This window comes from Oncorhynchus mykiss, chromosome 31 (assembly GCF_013265735.2).
Source record: "Oncorhynchus mykiss isolate Arlee chromosome 31, USDA_OmykA_1.1, whole genome shotgun sequence".
Classification (NCBI taxonomy): Eukaryota; Metazoa; Chordata; class Actinopteri; order Salmoniformes; family Salmonidae; genus Oncorhynchus; species Oncorhynchus mykiss.
In genome coordinates, this window is record NC_050571.1 from 8,610,953 (window position 1) to 8,631,802 (window position 20,850).

Consider the following 20,850-nt stretch of genomic DNA (forward strand, 5'->3'; position numbering starts at 1 on the left):
GAGAGACTACACAACATTACATAAAGAGAGACCCCACAACATTACATGAAGACACCTAAGACAACATAACAAGGCAGCAACACATGACAGTACAACTTGGGAGTAACACAACATGACAACAACATGGTAGCAACACAACATGGTAGCAGCACAAAACATGGTACAAACATTATTGGACACAGACAACAGCACAAAGGGCAAGAAGGTAGAGATAACCATACATCACGCAAAGCAGTCACAACTGTCAGGAAGTGTTCATGATTGAGTCTTTGACTAGGGGCTGTTGTAATGACCATATTACAGCCAAACCGTCAGTCGTTAGTCATGACCTCAGTAAAATTCCAGTGTGGGGGTGTTTTGCTGGTGACACTCTGTGATTTATGTAGAATTCAAGGCACCAACATGGCTACCATTCTGCAGCGATACACTATCCCATCTGGGGTACACTTAGTGGGACTATAATTTGTTTTTCATCAGGACAATTACCCAACACACCTCCAGGTTTTGCAAGGGCTATTTGACAAAGTAGGAGAGTGATGGGGTGGTGCATCAGATGACCTGGCCTCCACAATCACACGACCTCAACCCAATTCAGATGGTTTGGGATGAGTTGTACCGCAGAATGAAGGAAAAGCAGCCAACAAATACTCAGCATATGTGGGAACTCCTTCAAGACTGTTGGAAAAGCATTCCAGGTGAAGCTGGTTGAGAGAATGCCAAGAGTGTGCAAAGCTGTCATCAAGGCAAAGGATGGCTACTTTGAAGAATTAAAAAAATAAAATATATTTTGATTTGTTTAACACTTTTTTGGTTACTACATGATTCCATATGTGTTATTTCACAGTGTTGATGTCTAGACTATTATTGTACCGTGTAGAAAATAGTAACAATAAAGAAAAACCCCTTGAATGAGTAGGCGTGTCCAAATATTTGACTGGTGCTGTATATTTTTTTAGGAACTCAGTTGAAATTGCTAAATCTTCTCTACGCCCCATGGAGAAAAATGTGTACAATTGCAGGAAACTTGCCTTAAAATGGAAACATATTCTCAACATCCTGTGGCAAAAAATGTGCAGAATTCCAGGAACTGAACTTTAAAACATATTTAAAACAGGGGGGTTGTGGGTACTCATGATGAGTTCTGATTTGTTAGGGCCCCCACCCCCATCACAGTAGCCCATCCCTGGTCTAGCCTGTACTCCAATGTTAAACAAATGATAGTAATCACCTTTTGAGTGTGGACTGTATTACTATGTATACTGGGTGGACAGGTTACCTGATGCTTTGCCCCAATATTTACTATCCATGAGTCTGGGAGAGAACGTATAGGCCTAGGCGATGCTGTTGGTTCATTGGTTGCGCAGGGCGGCGTACAGAGTTAGCCTACAATTATAGTCAATGTCCTATTGATGTTCCAAAGGTGTGCCTCGGCAGACCGTATGCGGCTTGAATGCATGGGGGTCTGGAGATGCTAAACATGCTTATGTTCATTGATGTAAATTACCGTGAGACTTAGCATGACAATAAAGGCTGACAAAATTTCATGACCACCACAGCCCTGGTAATAACACTCTGTTTCAACCCTAAATTCAGGTAGTACCACCCCGTTTAAACCCTAACTTCAGGAAGTACCACCCTGTTTAAACCCTAAATTCAGGTAGTACCACCCGGTTTAAACCCTAACTTCAGGTAGTACCACCCTGTTTAAACCCTAAATTCAGGTAGTACCGACTAGTGAATACACCCAAGGTGTTCATTAGGCACCAAACTGAAGAAAACGGACTGTAACAGGAAGGCTGGACGTGTCCAATAACAAACTAGTGTGCATTGTGTGCCCTAATGAAGACCCCTTGATATCAGTAGGATTTGGGAATGTTTTGCAAGACACTCACGTTGACATCGAGGAAAAGTCTTTGAGGCTTTGATTCAAGTATCTACATATCGGTAATTCAAGGATCTCATCTTTCCCCTCGATCCTGACTAGTCTCCCAGTCCCTTCCGCTGAAAAACCTCCCCACAGCATGATGCTGCCGCCACCACCATGCTTCACCGTAAGGGATTGTGCCAGGTTTCCTCCAGACGTGACGCTTGGCATTCAGGCCAAAGAGTTCAATCTTGGTTTCATCAGACCAGAGAATCTTGTTTCTCATGATCTGAGAGTCCTTTAGGTGCCTTTTGGCAAACTCCAAGCGCGCTGTCGTGCCGCTTTCTGAGTGGCTTCCGTCTGGCCACTCTAGCATAAAGGCCTGATTGTTGGAGTACTGCAGAGATGAGAGAACCTTCCAGAATGACAACCATCTCCACAGAGGAACTCTGTCAAAGTGACCATCGGGTTCTGACAAAGGCCCTTCTCCCCAGATTACTCAATTAGGCCAGGCGGCCAGCTCTAGGAACAGTCTTGGTGGTTCCAAACTTCTTCAATTTAAAAATGGAGGCCACTGTGTTCTTGGGGACCTTCAATGCTGAAAAAAAAATTTGTACCCTTCCTCGACACAATCTTGTCTCAGAGGTCGACGGGCAATTCTTTCGACCTCATGGCTTGGTTTTTGCTCTGACACTGTCAGATGTGCCTTTCCAAATCATGCCCAATCAATTGAACTTACCACAGGTGGACTACAAGTTGTAGAAACATCTCAAGGATGATCAATGGAAACAGGATGCACCTGAGTCTCATAGCAAAGGGTCTGAATACTTATGTAAATAAGGTACAGTGCCTTGCGAAAGTATTCGGCCCCCTTGAACTTTGCGACCTTTTGCCACATTTCAGGCTTCAAACATAAAGATATAAAACTGTATTTTTTTGTGAAGAATCAACAACAAGTGGGACACAATCATGAAGTGGAACGACATTTATTATATATTTCAAACATTTTTAACAAATCAAAAACTGAAAAATTGGGCGTGCAAAATTATTCAGCCCCTTTACTTTCAGTGCAGCAAACTCTCTTCAGAAGTTCAGTGAGGATCTCTGAATGATCCAATGTTGACCTAAATGACTAATGATGATAAATACAATCCACCTGTGTGTAATCAAGTCTCCGTATAAATGCACCTGCACTGTGATAGTCTCAGAGGTCCGTTAAAAGCGCAGAGAGCATCATGAAGAACAAGGAACACACCAGGCAGGTCCGAGATACTGTTGTGAAGAAGTTTAAAGCCGGATTTGGATACAAAAAGATTTCCCAAGCTTTAAACATCCCAAGGAGCACTGTGCAAGCGATAATATTGAAATGGAAGGAGTATCAGACCACTGCAAATCTACCAAGACCTGGCTGTCCCTCTAAACTTTCAGCTCATACAAGGAGAAGACTGATCAGAGATGCAGCCAAGAGGCCCATGATCACTCTGGATGAACTGCAGAGATCTACAGCTGAGGTGGGAGACTCTGTCCATAGGACAACAATCAGTCGTATATTGCACAAATCTGGCCTTTATGGAAGAGTGGCAAGAAGAAAGCCATTTCTTAAAGATATCCATAAAAAGTGTCGTTTAAAGTTTGCCACAAGCCACCTGGGAGACACACCAAACATGTGGAAGAAGGTGCTCTGGTCAGATGAAACCAAAATTGAACTTTTTGGCAACAATGCAAAACGTTATGTTTGGCGTAAAAGCAACACAGCTGAACACACCATCCCCACTGTCAAACATGGTGGTGGCAGCATCATGGTTTGGGCCTGCTTTTCTTCAGCAGGGACAGGGAAGATGGTTAAAATTGATGGGAAGATGGATAGAGCCAAATACAGGACCATTCTGGAAGAAAACCTGATGGAGTCTGCAAAAGACCTGAGACTGGGACGGAGATTTGTCTTCCAACAAGACAATGATCCAAAACATAAAGCAAAATCTACAATGGAATGGTTCAAAAATAAACATATCCAGGTGTTAGAATGGCCAAGTCAAAGTCCAGACCTGAATCCAATTGAGAATCTGTGGAAAGAACTGAAAACTGCTGTTCACAAATGCTCTCCATCCAACCTCACTGAGCTCGAGCTGTTTTGCAAGGAGGAATGGGAAAAAATGTCAGTCTCTCGATGTGCAAAACTGATAGACATACCCCAAGCGACTTACAGCTGTAATCACAGAAAAAGGTGGCGCTACAAAGTATTAACTTAAGGGGGCTGAATAATTTTGCACGCCCAATTTTTCAGTTTTTGATTTGTTAAAAAAGTTTGAAATATCCTATAAATGTCGTTCCACTTCATGATTGTGTCCCACTTGTTGTTGATTCTTCACAAAAAAATACAGTTTATATCTATATGTTTGAAGCCTGAAATGTGGCCAAAGGTCGCAAAGTTCAAGGGGGCTGAATACTTTCGCAAGGCACTGTATTTCTGTTTTTCATTTTTAATACATTTGCAAACATTTCTTAAACAGTTTGTGTGTAGATTGATGAGGGGAAAGATAGTTTCATCCATTTTAGAATAAGGCTGTAACATAATAAAATGTGGACAAGGGAAGGGGTCTGAATACTTTGCGAATGCACTGTAAGGCCTCTACTAGAGGAGTGCCACTGCTTCCGGTCTTCTGCCTTTTGGGGGATGTTATCTCCTTTTCCACAGCTCTTTGCCAGGTTTACTTTTGGCGGCCACACTTCCTTTTCTAATAATTAAAAAAAATATAGGAAATTTACTGAAAATATAAAACTTAAACATGAGCTGAAATAACATATCCCAGAAATGTTCCATAAGCACAAAAAGCTTATTTTTTTAAAAACGGTTGTGGAAAATGTGTTTACGTTCCTGTTTGTGAGTGTTTCTCCTTTGCCAAGGTAATCTATCCACCTGACAGGTGTAGCATATCAAGAAGCTGACTTAACAGCATGATCATTACACAGGTGCACTTTGTGCTGGGGACACTAAAAGGCCACTAAAATGTGTAGTTTTATCACAAAACACGATACCACAGAGCGTGCCATTGGCATGCTGAATCGCAGGAATGGTCACCAGAACCATTGCCAGATAATTAAATGTCAATTTCTCTACCATAAGCCGCCTGTTTTAGAGAATTTGGTAGAACATCCAACCGTCCTCAAAACCGCAGACTACATGTAACCACACCAGCTCATGACCTCCACATCCGGCTTCTTCCCCTGCGGGATCATCTGAGACCAGCCATCCGGACAGCTGATGAAACTGGGTTTGCGCAACCAAATAATTATTTCAAACTGTCAGAAAACGTCTCAGGGAATCTCATCGTCCTCACCAGGCTCTTGAACTGTTCAATGGCCACTGGCACAGTGGAGAATTGTGCTCTTCGTAGATTACGTCTGGTTTCAACTGTCCTGGGCAGATCGTGTATGGCATCATGTGGGAGAGCAGTTTACTGATGTCAACACTGAGTTGTCCATGCTGGGGTTATGGTATGGGTAGGCATAAACTACAGACAACACAATTGCATTTTAAAACAGATACCCATTGTCATGACATCTGCCACCATCACCTCATGTTACAGGATAACTCATCCATGTTGCAAGGACCTGTACACAATTCCTAAAAGCTGTGGCCTGCACCCTCAGACGAGTCACCCGTTGAGCATGTTTTGGATTCCCTGTATCGGTGTACAACCGCATGCTCCAGTTCCAGACATTATCCATCAACTGAACAGCCATTGGAGAGGAGTAGGACAACATTCCACAACCAACCTGAGTAACTATGCAAAGGAGACGTTGCGCTGCATGAGGCTAAATGTGGTCACACCAGACACCGACTGGTTCTGATCCACACCTCTACTTTTTAAAAAGGAACCTGTGACCAGACGCAGGCGTCTTCAGTCATGTCAAATCCATAGATTAGGGCCTAATGAATTTATTTCAATTGATTGATTTCCTAACATGTAACTTAACATTTATATTCTTGCAGTGTATATAGGGGCAGTTTCCCAGCCACAGATTAAGGCTATACCTGCACTTAAATTAAAAACTCAAATGGACAATCTACCAAAAACCTCCTTAATCTGTGTCCAGGAAACAAGTCCATAAAAAGCAGCACAATGTATACAATACAAAAGTCAGGTTTAAAACAGTAAATAATGTTTATTCAGTTCTCTCATCAGCTGATTGGTATTGTCATGATGAAGTGCATCAGTGAAAAGGCAGACAGGACTTGTTACATGCTCGATAATAACCATTCACAACCATGATTCAATTTGGCAATTTAAAATAAAACCATACTTGCATTTGACCTGAAAAGACAGTGGTAGCGATACACAGGACTGCCCAGGCAGTACTTACACGTTCCTTTAAGAAACAGGGAGAGAACGCTAAAACCAAACTGGGCTGTTCCAATTCAACTAGTTAGTTTAGACTCTTTACTTTCTTTCCACAAATTCAAGTTCGGGACGTAAAAGACGAGGAGAAATGCCCAGATCATGTCAATGTCGGGAGAAAGGAGAGATGGATCACATTCCAGAATCCCAGGGTAGAAAACAAAAAGAGAACGGGATGGAGGGAGGGATGGAGAAGCCATCTTTGTACAATACTCGAGTCGGGGCGACTGACATCAGCAGTTGTAGCTGGCATGGTACATTAGACCAACAGAGTGATGTTCACTGACGAGGTCCCATGTAGCGACCTCCTTCACTGGGTCCAGTACCTCGTCCAGAGCCAAAGCTGGGTTTCTGTGTCATGCCACCCCTGGTGGGGGGGCCTCTGGGCCCTCCTATCCTCTCTCGGGGCCCTCCGGGGCCACCTGGACCTCTGGGGCGGATGTCTCGCCGGTCCCCTTCCCGGGCGGAGCGCGTCTTTTTTTCCTCCACGTTCAGTCGGATGTCTCCTCTGAACTTAATGGGCTACAGAGGAAAGAGGACTGTCAGTACACATTCATTCATGTGATCAAAAACAACTAAAGATCAGAGTGAATCCAAGGCTTAACAAAGTGGAGTTAAATTCATCAAATCAGCATGGGACTTGGTAATGAAAACATATTGAAAATAATTCTTACCCGGTTGCTTAGGATTTTCTGTACAGGTTCAAAATCGTCAAACACCACGAAGCCAAAGTTGGGAAGCTTCCCTCCGCTGTTGATCCGTAGCTCAAGCACAGAACCATACTCTGTAGGAGGAACCAGGTCATAGAAAAATTACAAATCAACCATTTCAATTCATTACTTCACTAGCTGCAAAACATGTATCATATTCTGTGGCAGGGACACAGATCATTTAACATTACAGAACAATTATTTTAATCAATTATTTCAAACCCTTTTTACAGGTCATTGGGGGTGATTAATGAAGACCGGCCATCTAAATCTGGCACTTCGACACCCCAGCAGTCAGTTGAAGCCATACAAATCCATACATTAACACTTTTTTTTACAGACCGTTTAAATAAAAATGTGACATACGTTGGAAAAAGTCCTTGAGCTCTGCCTTGTCCACATCATGGGGGACGTTTCCGACGAAGAGCTGGTGAGCGTCTGGATACCTCACCACACGGCGAACCTCTGACGACTCTCCCTGCTCTCCTTCCCGCACTGCAGACAAGAGGCATGAGAGATCACTGTAGTAACAGACATGCAACTCTATCCACATGTCTGATGCTTCCTCAAACAAACCAGACCAACACAGATCGGATTACATTCAATGTAGACAGCACACTGTAGCAAAACATTTTCAAAACAGATTTTAAAATCCGTTCTTATTGGATGACGTCAGGTAGTACCGCCCAGTTTCACTTCATTTCAAAACGTTTTCTACATCCTAAACATGACCTAGCTGTCTGGTGGACGGTACCTCCTGGTCGGGGTCCTCTGACTGGTGGGGGGCCGGGCCTTGGTTCCCGTGGTCTCTGGTCTCCTCTCGGTTGTGTTCTCTGTGCTGCGGCTTCGGTTTTCACCTCCACCCTGGGCTATAAAGCGCCAAGACAAAACGACAAACCAGACTAGAAGACCAAGACAAGACTTCAAGCTACATAACCAGTTGATTGAATGTGTTCATTGCCCTTTTAAGAGGAACCTTCATTAAGAAGTCAACAAATGTGTTTCTTATACCTAATAGTTGTTCTTCAACTGGAAGGATACATCCTAGATACGTAATAGGAGATTTTAGCCCTCTTAGTAATCAATGTAGTACATGTGGTTGTTTCTTCTCCTGGTATTTAATAGATTATTTTTACATTGAGAAAAGTAACAAAGTTAACGTACCGTTGCCGAGGGGACTTTGACGACGTGGGGGGGGATGCCAGAGACGGGGACAGCGCCGCTAGGGGGAAGGTTCTTACTGGTGACAGACGCCCAGGAGAAAGGCTGGAGAAGAGACCAAACAGACACTATTATATTAAGCTGAACGAGGTCTGGTAGCTGTACAGAGAAACCACTAGAAGCAAGGTAAAACTAATGAACAACATCAAGAGGCAAAAAGAAAAAAGGAATTCCTCAGCAATTGCTAATTTTGTAAATAAACTATCAAAGCTGATTGTCATGCAACCAAAATGGTTCTTAAACCAAAACAGAATAGGGGTAGACAGGTCACACATGGGATTGCCTAGTGACCTCAGCATTGACAGAGGATAACCAGCTAAAAACACAGCATCCAGAGATGATTAGACAGCCAGGTCACACATGGAAACCTGACCACCACGTTGACATGACCATACCGTAGCCAAAATGAGGGTTGAGCCCTACCCGGTTATCTTCAGCAGCGGGTGCAGGGGCAGGGTCAGCAGTGGCAGAGGGCAGGGGTGAGGAGACAGGACACTTCTCTGCCTGCTCCTCTGTAGTGTGGTGTTGCTGCTGGGTCTCTGGCTCCAGGACCGGTTTTCCATCCACCACGTCTGGATCTGGCTCCGCCTCAGGTTCAGGCTCTGGGGTTACAGCCACCTCCTCCTCCACTAGCCCCTCTGGCTCGGTGCTGAAATAGCCCAGACACAGATCTAATAATAACCTCGAGCATATTCTGGCCATAGACTTCTCATAAAGAAAATAACATTCTAATTTGAGATTAGGAACAATGAGAATATGCATTGCAGTATGCTACCTTCCATGTTACTAACAAAAACTCTGGTGAAAAACAGTTAAGAGGTGCCGACTAACGGAGACTAAACTGTAGGCTAGAAAAATCATGTTGCACTTATTTGGTAAACCAACATTTCAGCATTAGTGCCTTCTTCAGCGTTAGGATGCATATTACCACATTATGCCAAAATGGTGGTTCTCTATCTACACACGTAGACACCTGCTCAAACATCTAATTTCAAAATAATTTGCATTCATATGGAGTTGGTCCCCCCTTTGCTGCTATTAACAGCCTCCGCTCTTCAGGGAAGGCTTTCGACTAGATGTTGGAACATTCCTGCGGGGACTTGCTTCCATTTAGCCACAAGACCATTAGTGAGGTCGGACACCGAGGTTGGGTGATTAGGCCTGGCTTGCAGCAGGCGTTCCAATTCATCCAAGATGTTCGATGGAGTTGAGGTCAGGGCTCTGTGCAGGCCAGTCAAGTTCTTCCACACCGATCTTGACTAAACAGAGGAAAGGGCCTTCCCAAAACTGTTGCCACAAATTGGAAGCATAGAATTGTTTAGACTGTCATACGGGTAAGATTTCCCTTCACTGGAACTAAGGGGCCTCGCCAAAACCATGAAAAACATCCCCTGACCATTCCTCCACCAAACTTTAGTTGGTACCATGCAGTCAGGCAGGTAGCATTCTCCTGGTATCCGCCAAAACCAGATTTGTCCATTGGACTGCAGACGCTTAGCATTTCCCATCGTGATCTTGGAAACCCTATTTCATTAAGCTCCCGATGAACAGTTATTGCGCTGACGTGGCTTCCAGAGGCAGTTTGGAACTCGGTAGTGAGTGTTGCAACCGAGGATAGATGGTCGGTCCCATTCTGAGAGCTTGTGTGGACTACCAATTCGCAACTGAGTCATTGTTGCTCCTAGACCTTTCCACATCACAATAACAGCACTTACAGCTAACCGGGGCAGAAATTTTACAAACTGAATTGTTGGGAATGTAGCATCCTATGACAGTGCCACGTTTAAACTCACGAGCTCCTCAGTAAGGCCATTCTACTGCCAATGTTTGTGTATGGAGATTGCATGGCTGTGTGCTCGATTTTATACACGGGTCAACAACTGGTGTGGCTGAAATGGCAGAATCCACTAATTTGAAGGTGTCCACATACTTTAGCTAGCTCTCAGTATTCACTCACACAGAACTAATATAGTTGCACCATGTAAAGTCTTGGTCCCATGTTTCATGAGCTGAAATAAGATCCGAGAAATGTTTCATAAATACAAAAGGTATTTCTCAAATTGTGCACAAATAGTCCAATAACAATTAAAAAAATGTTAATGGCTAGGCTAAATTAAATGAGAATGGGCTAGATTGCGATTATATTTGAAAACAGCCGTTTCATTTATTTAAAATGTTCATGCAAATGGTCCATAGGACAGGTAATTAGCAACAATACACAAATATTAGTGGGAATTGTGTTTTATTACCGCGTAGGAGACCTGTTCTAAGCATATAAATTAATATCATTTTTCTTTATAGCAGGGATGAAGACGCAACAGGCAATGTTGTTGCTTTCCAATAACCCCTGTCAGTGTTGGTATGAGAACACTGTTCTACGTGATTACAATTGAACAGGGTCATTTCTATTCTGTTAGGATTAATTACAATAATCCAAATGTGGCTGAGCACCGTTGGTAGAGGTCCTAATGCGTTACACCCCCATATCCGACACTCTCACTAGCATACCGTCACTATTATGAAGGGCATGTTTTCCACCACTCATGCGCCAGTAATACAGACTTAACATTGAGGATTGCTGATCTAGTCAAAACTAAGATGATATTAAGAGAAGATGGATGAGTTCCCTTACCATGGTGTCTGTTCGTAGAAGCCCGCAGCCTCTTCCTGGTTCACCTCTGGTGACGGTACCCTCTCCTCCATCTCCTCCACATCCTCGTCAGACTCTGAAACGTCAACATGAGTCCCATTTACAGACGTTTTGGGGCAGAATCAAATACCCATTCCATTTTAGTCATTTAGCAGAGGCGTATTATTCACTAGTGTTGACCCATATGCAAGGTAATGCATGAGTAAAAAAAAAAAAAGCACTGCCTTCTAACCATGATGTATTAGTCATGAGAAGTAAATGACATATGAAACAACCAGCCAACTGTAAAGCAGCTTCCTAATCTTTAACAGGCTCACCTTCAGGGGGTTCTGAGTCAGAATCCCCAAACACTTCGTCTTGGTAACGGAATACATCGTTGTGAACGTAGAACTTGTTTGCTACAGTGCCCTGAAACACCAACGCCACTGAATTTTAACCCGATAGCTGAACTGGACCACACTAACGCAATAATGAAAATGTTTCAAGGACAAATGTTCATCTATACAGTTGGAAGGACCTACCTCAGGGGCCAGCACGAACGTCTGCATGAATTTGCGCATGGGCTGCATGTCGTTGGACAGCTCCCCCATCACTTGCACCACCACGCCCTCGTTCAAGGTCGCATGGGCGTCCACGTGTCTGATCTTGGTGTGGCAGTCACGAAAGTTCAGCGCCAACACCTTTTTATGGATCTCCTTTTCACATAAATAAAAGACCTTGATGAGAATCTCAAACTTAAGGGTTAGCCTTGTATCAGAATGCCTAACTGACAATACATTAGCCATCTTTAATAACAGTGACAGAGCAACGTCGTAAAATCATGAGTGGATGTGTCACATTGGATATTTGACAAATTAAACCTATATTACTGCTTCACTACGGTTTCATTAAGTATTGCAGACATAATTTAGGGAAATTGTTTTGCAGCACGCACCGACTGTCCGTAGACCGCTTCAACTGGTTTGCCATTGTTGTCCAGACCTCCATGTACATAGGAAGAGTTCTTCCCATAAAACCTAAAACAAGTTGAAAAATAAGTTATTTATTGTATTAGCGGCATAGATATCCCACTAATATATGAAAGCAGATCATGGAATAGATACTGGTGTGGGACGAATTCTCTAGTACTGTATTGGCTTTACCTGTGCAGGTAGTCAGGTGCCTGGTTGAGTAGTGTGTAGTACTGTATTGGCTTTACCTGTGCAGGTAGTCAGGTGCCTGGTTGAGTAGTGTGTAGTACTGTATTGGCTTTACCTGTGCAGGTAGTCAGGTGCCTGGTTGAGTAGTGTGTAGTGCTGTATTGGCTTTACCTGTGCAGGTAGTCAGGTGCCTGGTTGAGTAGTGTGTAGTACTGTCGGACAAACTCCCGCCCGACGAGCTGGGCACTTGGCTTCTCCATCACCATTTCCTTGGTCAGCTGGAGAGAACTGAAAAGGGGACAAGGTGTAGTTGTCATCATGGTGTTAATAATTGACTGGGTGGTGAATAGCAGTCTGATCTCAAATTAAATTGGGTAGGTTGCATACAAATGATCTGTACCCGTTCTGGTCACCATCCGTTTCTGTTCAGTCTGAAATCCCACTAGCCATATAGTCAAGCTACACTAGATTACCAAATGTATGTGGACACCTCAAACTTCACCCCCTTTGCTGCTATAACAGCCTCTACTCTTATGGGAAGGCTTTCCACTTGATGCTGGAACATTGCTGCGGGGACTTGCTTCCATTCAGCCACAAGAGCATTAAGGCCTGGCTCGCAGTCAGCATTCCAAATCATCCCAAAGGAGTTAGATGGGGTTGAGGTCAGGGATCTGTGCAGTCAAGTTCTTCCACACTGATCAACATTTCTGTATGGACCTCGCTTTGTGCACAGGGGCATTGTCATGCTGAAACCGGAAAGGGCCTTCCCCAAACTAATGCCACAAAGATGGATGCACAAAATCGTATAGAATTGTATGCTGTAGCATTAAGATTTCCCTTCACTGGAACTAAGGGGCCTAGCCCGAACCATTATTCCTCCACCAATCGTTATAGTTGGCACTATGCATTGGGGCAGGTAGTGTTCTCCTGGCATCTGCCAAACCCAGATTTGTCTGTCAGGCTGCCAGATGGCGAAGCGTGATTCATCACTCCAGAGAACGCATTTCTACTGCTCCAGAGTCCAACGGCGGCAAGCTTTACACCACTCCAGCCGATGCTTGGCATTGCACACAGTGATTTTAGGCTTATGTGCAGCTGCTCGGCCATGGAAACCCATTTCATGAAGCTCCTGACGAACAGTTATTGTGCCGACGTTGCTTCCAGAGGCAGTTTGGAACTCGGTGGAACTCGGTAGTGAGTGTTGCAACAGAAGATATACGATTTAATGTGCTATGCGCTTCAACGGTCCCATTCTGTGAGCTTGTGTGGTCTACCACTTCACGACTGAGCCGTTGTTGCTACTAGATGTTTCCACTTCACAATGCCAGCACTTACAGTTGACCGGGGCAGAAATTTGACAAACTGATTTGTTGGCATGCTATGACAGTGACATACTGAAAGTTAGTGTGCTCTTCAGTAAGGCCATTCTACTGCAATTGTTTGTCTATGGAGATTGCATGGCTGTGTGCGAGATTTTATACACCAGTCAGCAACGGGTGTGGCTGAAAATATATATACACACACACACACATATAGCCAATCATGAGTCAAATGCAGTCCGAGGACGTTACAGGAGGCTGTGCAAGAGCATAAATCATTTGCATTCCAACTGGTCTACTGTTAGCTAGCTAGAAATCTAGTCAACCAAGAACTGGTTTCAGTTCATAGTAGTATGAAATTCCTTGTGGGAGACAAAATGGGTCACCCAGACCCACCCTGCTAAGCTAGTTACCTAACGTTAGTTAGCCAATAGTGTCTATACCTAAAAAATAAATAAACAAATAAAGGCCAAGATGCAACACCGGTCACGCCACAGACAGAATAATAAAATAAAAATATAGAAATTACGTTTGTGCCCTTCAGAAAAAAAAGGGTATTTATTTAGTTGTCCAGACAACTATCCTAATAGCCAATCAGCTGACAGCTGGAACTAGCTTCGACATCTTTCATTAGCAGCACGTGCGGCGAATAGAACGCTGCTGGCTAACTGGCTAACATTTCCCCGTTAAGATTTTAAATTCAGCTAACAGTCTAAAACGGTTCATCTTCGACAAACTGATATTGTAAACATTTCAACAAAGAGGCGTTGGATGGTAAAACATTTATTTTTAAATACACCGCTAACTGGGCAATCATGTCTCGCTAGCTGTTCCATTAGCTAAACTAAATAAAATCAGGAAAGGCCTTTCTTTCAACCATCGGATTAGCTGACTATTTAGACAGTCAATTTGGGGATAGGCCGACTGATTAAACCCACGTCAACCGACGCAATGTCACTAGTCACACATTGAATAAATGAAGACACGAATTTTCTAGATGGAGTGGTGTTCGTTAACACAACTCCAAGATGGATTTTTAGCTTCATCATGCGAACTAGCGTTCACGTTAAGATTACGGGTATTAACAGCAGCGGATATTTATTTAATCGTACTACACAGGGTATTGTACTTACCAGCAGGCAATTGTTCAAATCGTTAATAAAGTGATTTCACTGAATCACCTCCGCTCTGCCAGGCGGTAGCTAGAATGATTGTTCTAGCAGGGCACCGCACAACGTGTTCGGCTGCTCTTTTACCGGTCTCAACTGTGGGACATGGACAACCTACCGTGATTCTCCCCCCCCCCCCCGAGATATATGAACCAATTAATTTACGGCGAGAGGAACTGTGTCACCAATCAAATGTTTGTATTTTAAGCAGTTTAGTCTACAACCAATTGTTGTGGAGTATGTGTTTACCTGTCGTTCTAAATGTAGCCAATAGGAGACGTGGTGGATTAGGAGACCGAGACGACGGCGCAGCAGCACGCCGGATCATGGCCCCGAACTTAATTGTCAGGGGTATGTTTCGTTGCACTTGGTTCAGCTACCCCGGCACACATTTTTAATTTAAGCTTTATTTTAAGAGGAAGTCGTGCTGAGACCAAGGTCTCTTTCAAAGATGAGTCCACATAGCCTTATTTCTATTACAGCATATTGGATGACTGGAATATAATTAACAGTCACCCAGTTCAATCTACCATCAATAGGTTTAGGCTACCACATGATACTCAAATTGTCCCTATACCCATCACGAGGTTGCTACAACCTAGCTTACGAATGAACGTTCACAATTTAGGTGCACACAGGCCGAGAGATATGAGATGATAGACAAAGACATGTACTACCTACCGCCTTGCACACTAGCCTGTATCTAGCTGATATAGTGCATGGTTTCCCAAACTCAGTCCCCGTGCACAATTGTTTTTTTGCCAAAACACTACACAGCTGATTCAAATAACCAATTCAGCATGAAGCTTTGATGATTTTAATCAGCTGTGTAGTACTAGGGCAAAAAACTGGGGCAGGACCAAGTTGATTACACCCTATATCAGTGTTTAATCATTAGTCCCAACAGTTTCTATGGGACAAATTCAGGTATGTTAATCCCCATTACACTCCGTTTAATTAAAAGTTTTTCAACACAATTGGCAGAATGAATACACCCCTGATCACACACAAACAGTTCACTTTCATAGCCACAAAAAAACAGATTGTTGTATTCCTTCTCGCATCTCTGCACTCCTCATCTCAACTTTTTCCCCCTCGCTTGTGAACTTCAGTGCACAATACATCAGCTGTCTGACCAGGTGAAAAAAATCTTTCCAAGCCAAGCCTTCATATCATAACCGCTACATACAACTTACATCATTGTCACCATATTATCTAAAGTAACGTCATAGTCAACATAGCTAACAGATCTAACATGTTAGTAAACCCGCTCTAATCATGCAGTACAGTCAGTAAGCAGTTTAGCAGTTACACCGGCGGGCTCCGGTGGCAATACATTTGTAAAACCAAAAGCTTACCTTGACTTGGAGTTCCAGTGTTGGATGGTCAGCCAGCTGGTTAACATAGCATCCCTCTGAGCAGGTTGTTTGAGTAGGCTAAACTAGATAGCTAGCTACATTTGCTAGCTAAATGAGTGAAAACTCTCCCCTCCATTTTTGAAAAAAATATTTGTTCAAAACTATTATATTTCTAACTTTTAGTCAACTACTCATGTTATGCAGTACTAGGCTAGCTGTAGCTTATGCTTTCAGTACTAGATTCATTCTCTGATCCTTTGATTGGGTGGACATGTCAGTTCCATCAAATTTCTCTTTGCTTACTTACTTACTTACAAGCCCTTAACCAACAATGCCGTTCAAGAAATTGTAACGATGTGTGCTGAGAGTCAGGAAGTGAGTGTTTTAGTAAATAAACGCACAGTAAACCAAGAAACACAGACATGAAACAGAAACAATAACACCTGGGGAAGGAACCAAAGGGCGTCATACATACATACATACATACATACATACATACATACATACATACATACATACATACGAAAGGTAATCAGGGAAGTGATGGAGTCCAGGTGAGTCTGATGACGCGCAGGTGCGAGTAATGACAGATGTGCAGCATAATGAGCAGCCTGGTGACCTAGAGGCCGGAGAGGGAGCACACATGACAGAAATAGAGTTAAGAAAATATTTACTAAATAAACAAAAGTAAAAATAAAAAGTAGCACATGCTGCAAGAGCTCTGATAGGTTGGAGGATGTCCTCCGGAAGTTGTCATAATTAATTTTGTTACTATGGAAGGGGATGAGAACCATGAGCCTCCTAGGTTTTGTATTGAAGTCAATGCACCCAGAGGGCAGAAACTAGCTGTCCTCTGGCTACACCATGGTGCTACCCTACAGAGTGCTGCTGAGGCTACTGTAGACCTTCATTGCAAAACAGTGCGTTTTAATAAATTATTTGGTGACGTAAATATATTTTGTACACTTTTACCTAAATGTTTCACGATGGTGCTTGCCTTCCTCCTCTGAGGAGCCTCCACTGATCAATACACATCAAACACATCAATAGATTATACATATCAATGTACACATTTGACATTGTCATTTAGCAGACACTCTTATCCAGAGCGACTTACAGTTAGTGATTTCAAACACATTCTTCAGTAAAAAGGTCTTCAAATCAGCCTTTTGAATAGTGCAAGAGGCACCAAGTCATTCAACTTTAGAGAGCCTTGGAGATCATTCTACAAGTAAGGTGAAAAATAAACTAAAAACAGATTTACCTCTCAGTGGACATAGTAGGGATCTCCAGAGTTAGCTATCCCTGAGACCAGGTCTGGTATCTTGTACGTCTGTAACAGTGGAGTAAAGTACAGTGGAAGATATACAAGAGGCCTCTGTAAACAAACAGAGTGCAATGCATCGATCTACAAGACTTCAAAAGAGGGCCAGTTTACTTTCTTATACAGAATGCAGTAATGTGTCCTGAACCCATCCAGTCATTGACTGAAGCCATCGCCCTTAATAAAGCATAGCGCGCGAAGATAAACAGTGTCCAATGGCTTCAATACAGTGACAGCTTCACCTGGTGGGCACTGTTCTTTTTCAGCACCAATGGAATGAACCCAAAACTGAAACTTCTGTCCAAAAGGTGCGACAGGCGAGTTAAATCAAGCGTGCCTATAAATTCTAGAGAAGTTATGCATTCCTCCACTAGGTGGCGACACAAATCCACCCAGAACTCTTCATGTGACATGGCGTCTGGACTGAACTGTAACCGGTAAGGGTTATTCTCAATCCCTTAGTTCTATGATTATGAATTTGTGTTCATCTGATGGTTGACCACTCATATGGAACCTTGTCGTATATCGGAAGTTTTGCCCAACGTCTATCAAATCATTTGCTCTGGGTCATCTTCCCTCCATTCATTTGACTGTCATGATTATTTTTGTTGTTGTTGAAGAAATTACATTTTGCTAAAACTTTCTAGGTTGGGTTATTAATGCATCCTGTGCAGTGGCGAACCGTCATTCAGGGCAGTGCCCCACCTGTTTTATATACAATTGTTTTCCTTGTTTTGCATGTTATTTTGGCATTAATACACATATATCACATATCAGTTTGCAAACAATGTAAAAAATTATAATAATATAGTTGATAAAGATGCATACAAACATGGTCTCTTTTTTGCTTTCTTGAGTAAGGCAGCTCCAAAATGCAGGCGTTTCAGCCTAGCTCAGCGCTTTCTGTGGTGGTGGGGCAGCCAGCGGAAAATACGGAGCGTATGGGTTTGTAATGTTTTCTAGTTGCGCCTTGATTGGCTCAATGTTCTGTCACTCATAGAGACACTACGTCACCGCACAATCTACTGGGAGAGCACGGAATTTCAGGCCCACCCAAGAAGGCTCAAGGTCATTGGCCACAGATAAAATGATGTCAAATCACGTAATATCTTTCGTAGCTTTGATTGGATGATCATGTCAACATCATACTTTCAAAATATTAGCTTTCAATCATGAATCAAGTCGACAATCTACTGGCAAATGCTTTTCAATTTGTCATATGAAGATAAATTATAGATAAAACGTATCGGTGCTCATCGTCCATTGGACATGAACATTACACAACCAGTTGTAAATATCTAATTCAACAATGAGTGGTTTGTAAGGAATCAGTGGCTAACTGCAATCATTTCAAAGCTATCAGTAGCCTGTAATTCAGTGGAGTGGGTGTGTGGTCCAAGTCTGGGTTTAAGTGTCTCTTTTCCAAGCTTCCTTCACATGTCATAGGCCAGAAAAGGTTGAATACATTGTCCATGCTGTCAAATACAGCATTCTACCGCATTCAAAACAACTGGAAACTCAGAACTGGGAAATCTCAGACTTCATTGAGTTCTAGACAACTGGGAACTCTGGGGAAAAAAAAATTGCTCCGACTGGGAAAATACGTTTTGAACGTTCACCCAACTCGGAATTCCAAGTCGGGAACTCCAGCCTCCTTCTAGAGTTCCGACCTAAAGATCACCGGTGTCATGATTCGACCTTGTATCTTTCCGAGTTCCAAGTTGTCTTGAAAGCACCATAAATCCAAAGAATGCCAGACTTTGATGACAAAATTTGCCCACAAGAAGGACCGCAGGGCCACCTTCCTGTTCAAGTGAGCACAACACAAGGTGAGTACAAAAATGACTAGTATGCTGCTGCATAAATGATGTAATATGCCAGGGAGATATGGATGCTGTAGCTAAGAAAGTAATACTAAGTGTCTGTTGTGTAGTAAGCGGTTAGTAGCCCAGGTGCCTCTAACCCTAATCGTTTGGTCCCTTTCCCCCTCATAACTTAACCTACTGCTCTGACTTGGTGGTGCACATGTAGTCTATAGCCTGTACATTTCCTAGCTCGCTCATTAATGTCTTCATCAAAATTATGGATTGCCTCTTATCCACTTGTCGTTCCCTTAAGCCATAGCTGGCACATCTCAATTGTCAGTAGAAACCACATTTGTTTAATAAGCAAGTCAGCCAGAGGTTGTAAACCAGCTTTGGCCTGGGCACGAGTGACACCTGAACATCAGACTGGCAAACTGACTGCTCATATAGCTGACCCCCCACACGTCCCAACAGATCAGAGAGTACAGGCACGTCCCTCCCCACCATCATCTCAAAAGGTAGCTTCTCCATTACCCCAACTTTGAGGAGGTATTTCTGACCCTGAATCTCAGCTGTGACTGGTCACCATGAACACATTGGCTCAGTGTCTGATGACCGTAATCAATATCATTAACAGGTACATTACCTTTTCTGATCGATGACAGGGAACTGCCGGTGTCAATCATTGCAGTAAGACTTTTACCAGTCACTGTTACAGGTACCAAGCCTGACCCTTCCCCAGTCTGTCTATTCTGAACCCTTCCCACTCTCTGGGCACATAACAGTAACCTGAGAGCTTGGATTTACGTAGCGGACACATTGAAGCTTTGTGCCCCTGTTGCAGGCAGTAAAAACAGGTCAGACCCCCCTCCCCTCTCCCATCAGAGCGAACTGCATGATCCCTTACCTCCCTCCTCCCAGACACATAGCCCCCAGAGTTACCTCCACCATCTCTGGCGTCGCTGATGTCCCTTGTGTCTCTGAGACTCCTTGGAGCGGGGGCTGCAGGTCTTGGTGGTCCCCCTTTACGTGCATTAAGGTACTGCAGTGCAAGCTTGGCCGCCATAAGCCCGTCCTTGGGCTCGTGCTCTCGGACCCAGGTTTGAATGTTGTGTGGTAGAACTGGTAGAAGTTGCTCGAGGATGATGACCTCACCGATTTCGTCCTGTGTCTTCTCCTCCGGTCGAACCCATCGTCGGTAGAGACCCTTAAGGCGGTGGTACGTCTCTGTCGGCGACTCACCCGATGGCGTCGATGCAGCTCTGAAGCGTTGACGGTAGGTCTGTGGGGAGATGTCGAACTTCACCAGCAGCGCTTCCTTCAAGCCCTTGTAGATGTTGGACAGCCCCTCATCCATTGCTGTGTAAGCCTCTAAGGCCTTGAGCAATGGGACAAGTGAGCAATGGGACAAGCCTGCAGGCCCACTACCTCCGGCCACTGCCACATCTTGGCCATGCGCTCAAACCTCAGCAGATAGTTTTCAATGTCCTCCCCCTGCTGGTATAAGGGCATCTTTGGCTCCTTCCTCAGGAATGCTGGAAGATGGACGTTAACACTGCTGGACTGGTCTCCTGGTGCTGGGGCTGGCCTCAGTACTGCTTGGGGATCCTGCTGTGGAGTTGAAGTCCCTGCTGCGTTGAGCCTTTGTCGTCTTGGTGTTGGCAGACCTAATCCCAACTCGCTGACGAGTTCCGCTTGGTGAGGAGCTGTGAGGATAGATTGGCATAGACCCCGTAACTCCTGCTTGAGGTCTTCGTCCCTCCTCTCAAGGCAGGTGAACAGTTGCTGGAAAAGGACTACCATTGTTGGGTTTGGTTCTGGTACCCCAACTGTTCCTTCAGTCAGCTGGTCTTTTTTTATGGCTGTATCTGCTGGTTCAACCGGTAGCTCA

The 20,850-nt window shown here is 43.8% G+C and overlaps 1 protein-coding gene across 4 annotated transcripts; it reads right to left on the reverse strand.

The window, feature by feature from the left end:
* Positions 1–6,011: 6,011 nt before the first annotated feature.
* Positions 6,012–16,249, reverse strand: LOC110504538 (ras GTPase-activating protein-binding protein 1). Of its 4 annotated transcripts, none has more exons than XM_021583299.2 (12): positions 15,831–16,249; positions 12,156–12,272; positions 11,780–11,861; positions 11,367–11,540; positions 11,163–11,253; positions 10,828–10,921; positions 8,619–8,844; positions 8,139–8,240; positions 7,729–7,843; positions 7,341–7,469; positions 6,939–7,048; positions 6,012–6,786 (listed from the first exon to the last, which is right to left on the reverse strand). In XM_021583299.2, exons 1-12 carry the CDS (start codon positions 15,875–15,877, stop codon positions 6,544–6,546), a joined length of 1,530 nt encoding a protein of 509 aa, XP_021438974.1. In that variant the 5' UTR covers positions 15,878–16,249; the 3' UTR covers positions 6,012–6,543. The 4 variants fall into 4 exon arrangements, with proteins under 4 accessions (XP_021438974.1, XP_036826009.1, XP_021438976.1 ...); XM_036970114.1 differs by lacking the exon at positions 15,831–16,249 and adding an exon at positions 15,154–15,226; XM_021583301.2 differs by lacking the exon at positions 15,831–16,249 and adding an exon at positions 14,722–15,147.
* Positions 16,250–20,850: the final 4,601 nt, after the last annotated feature.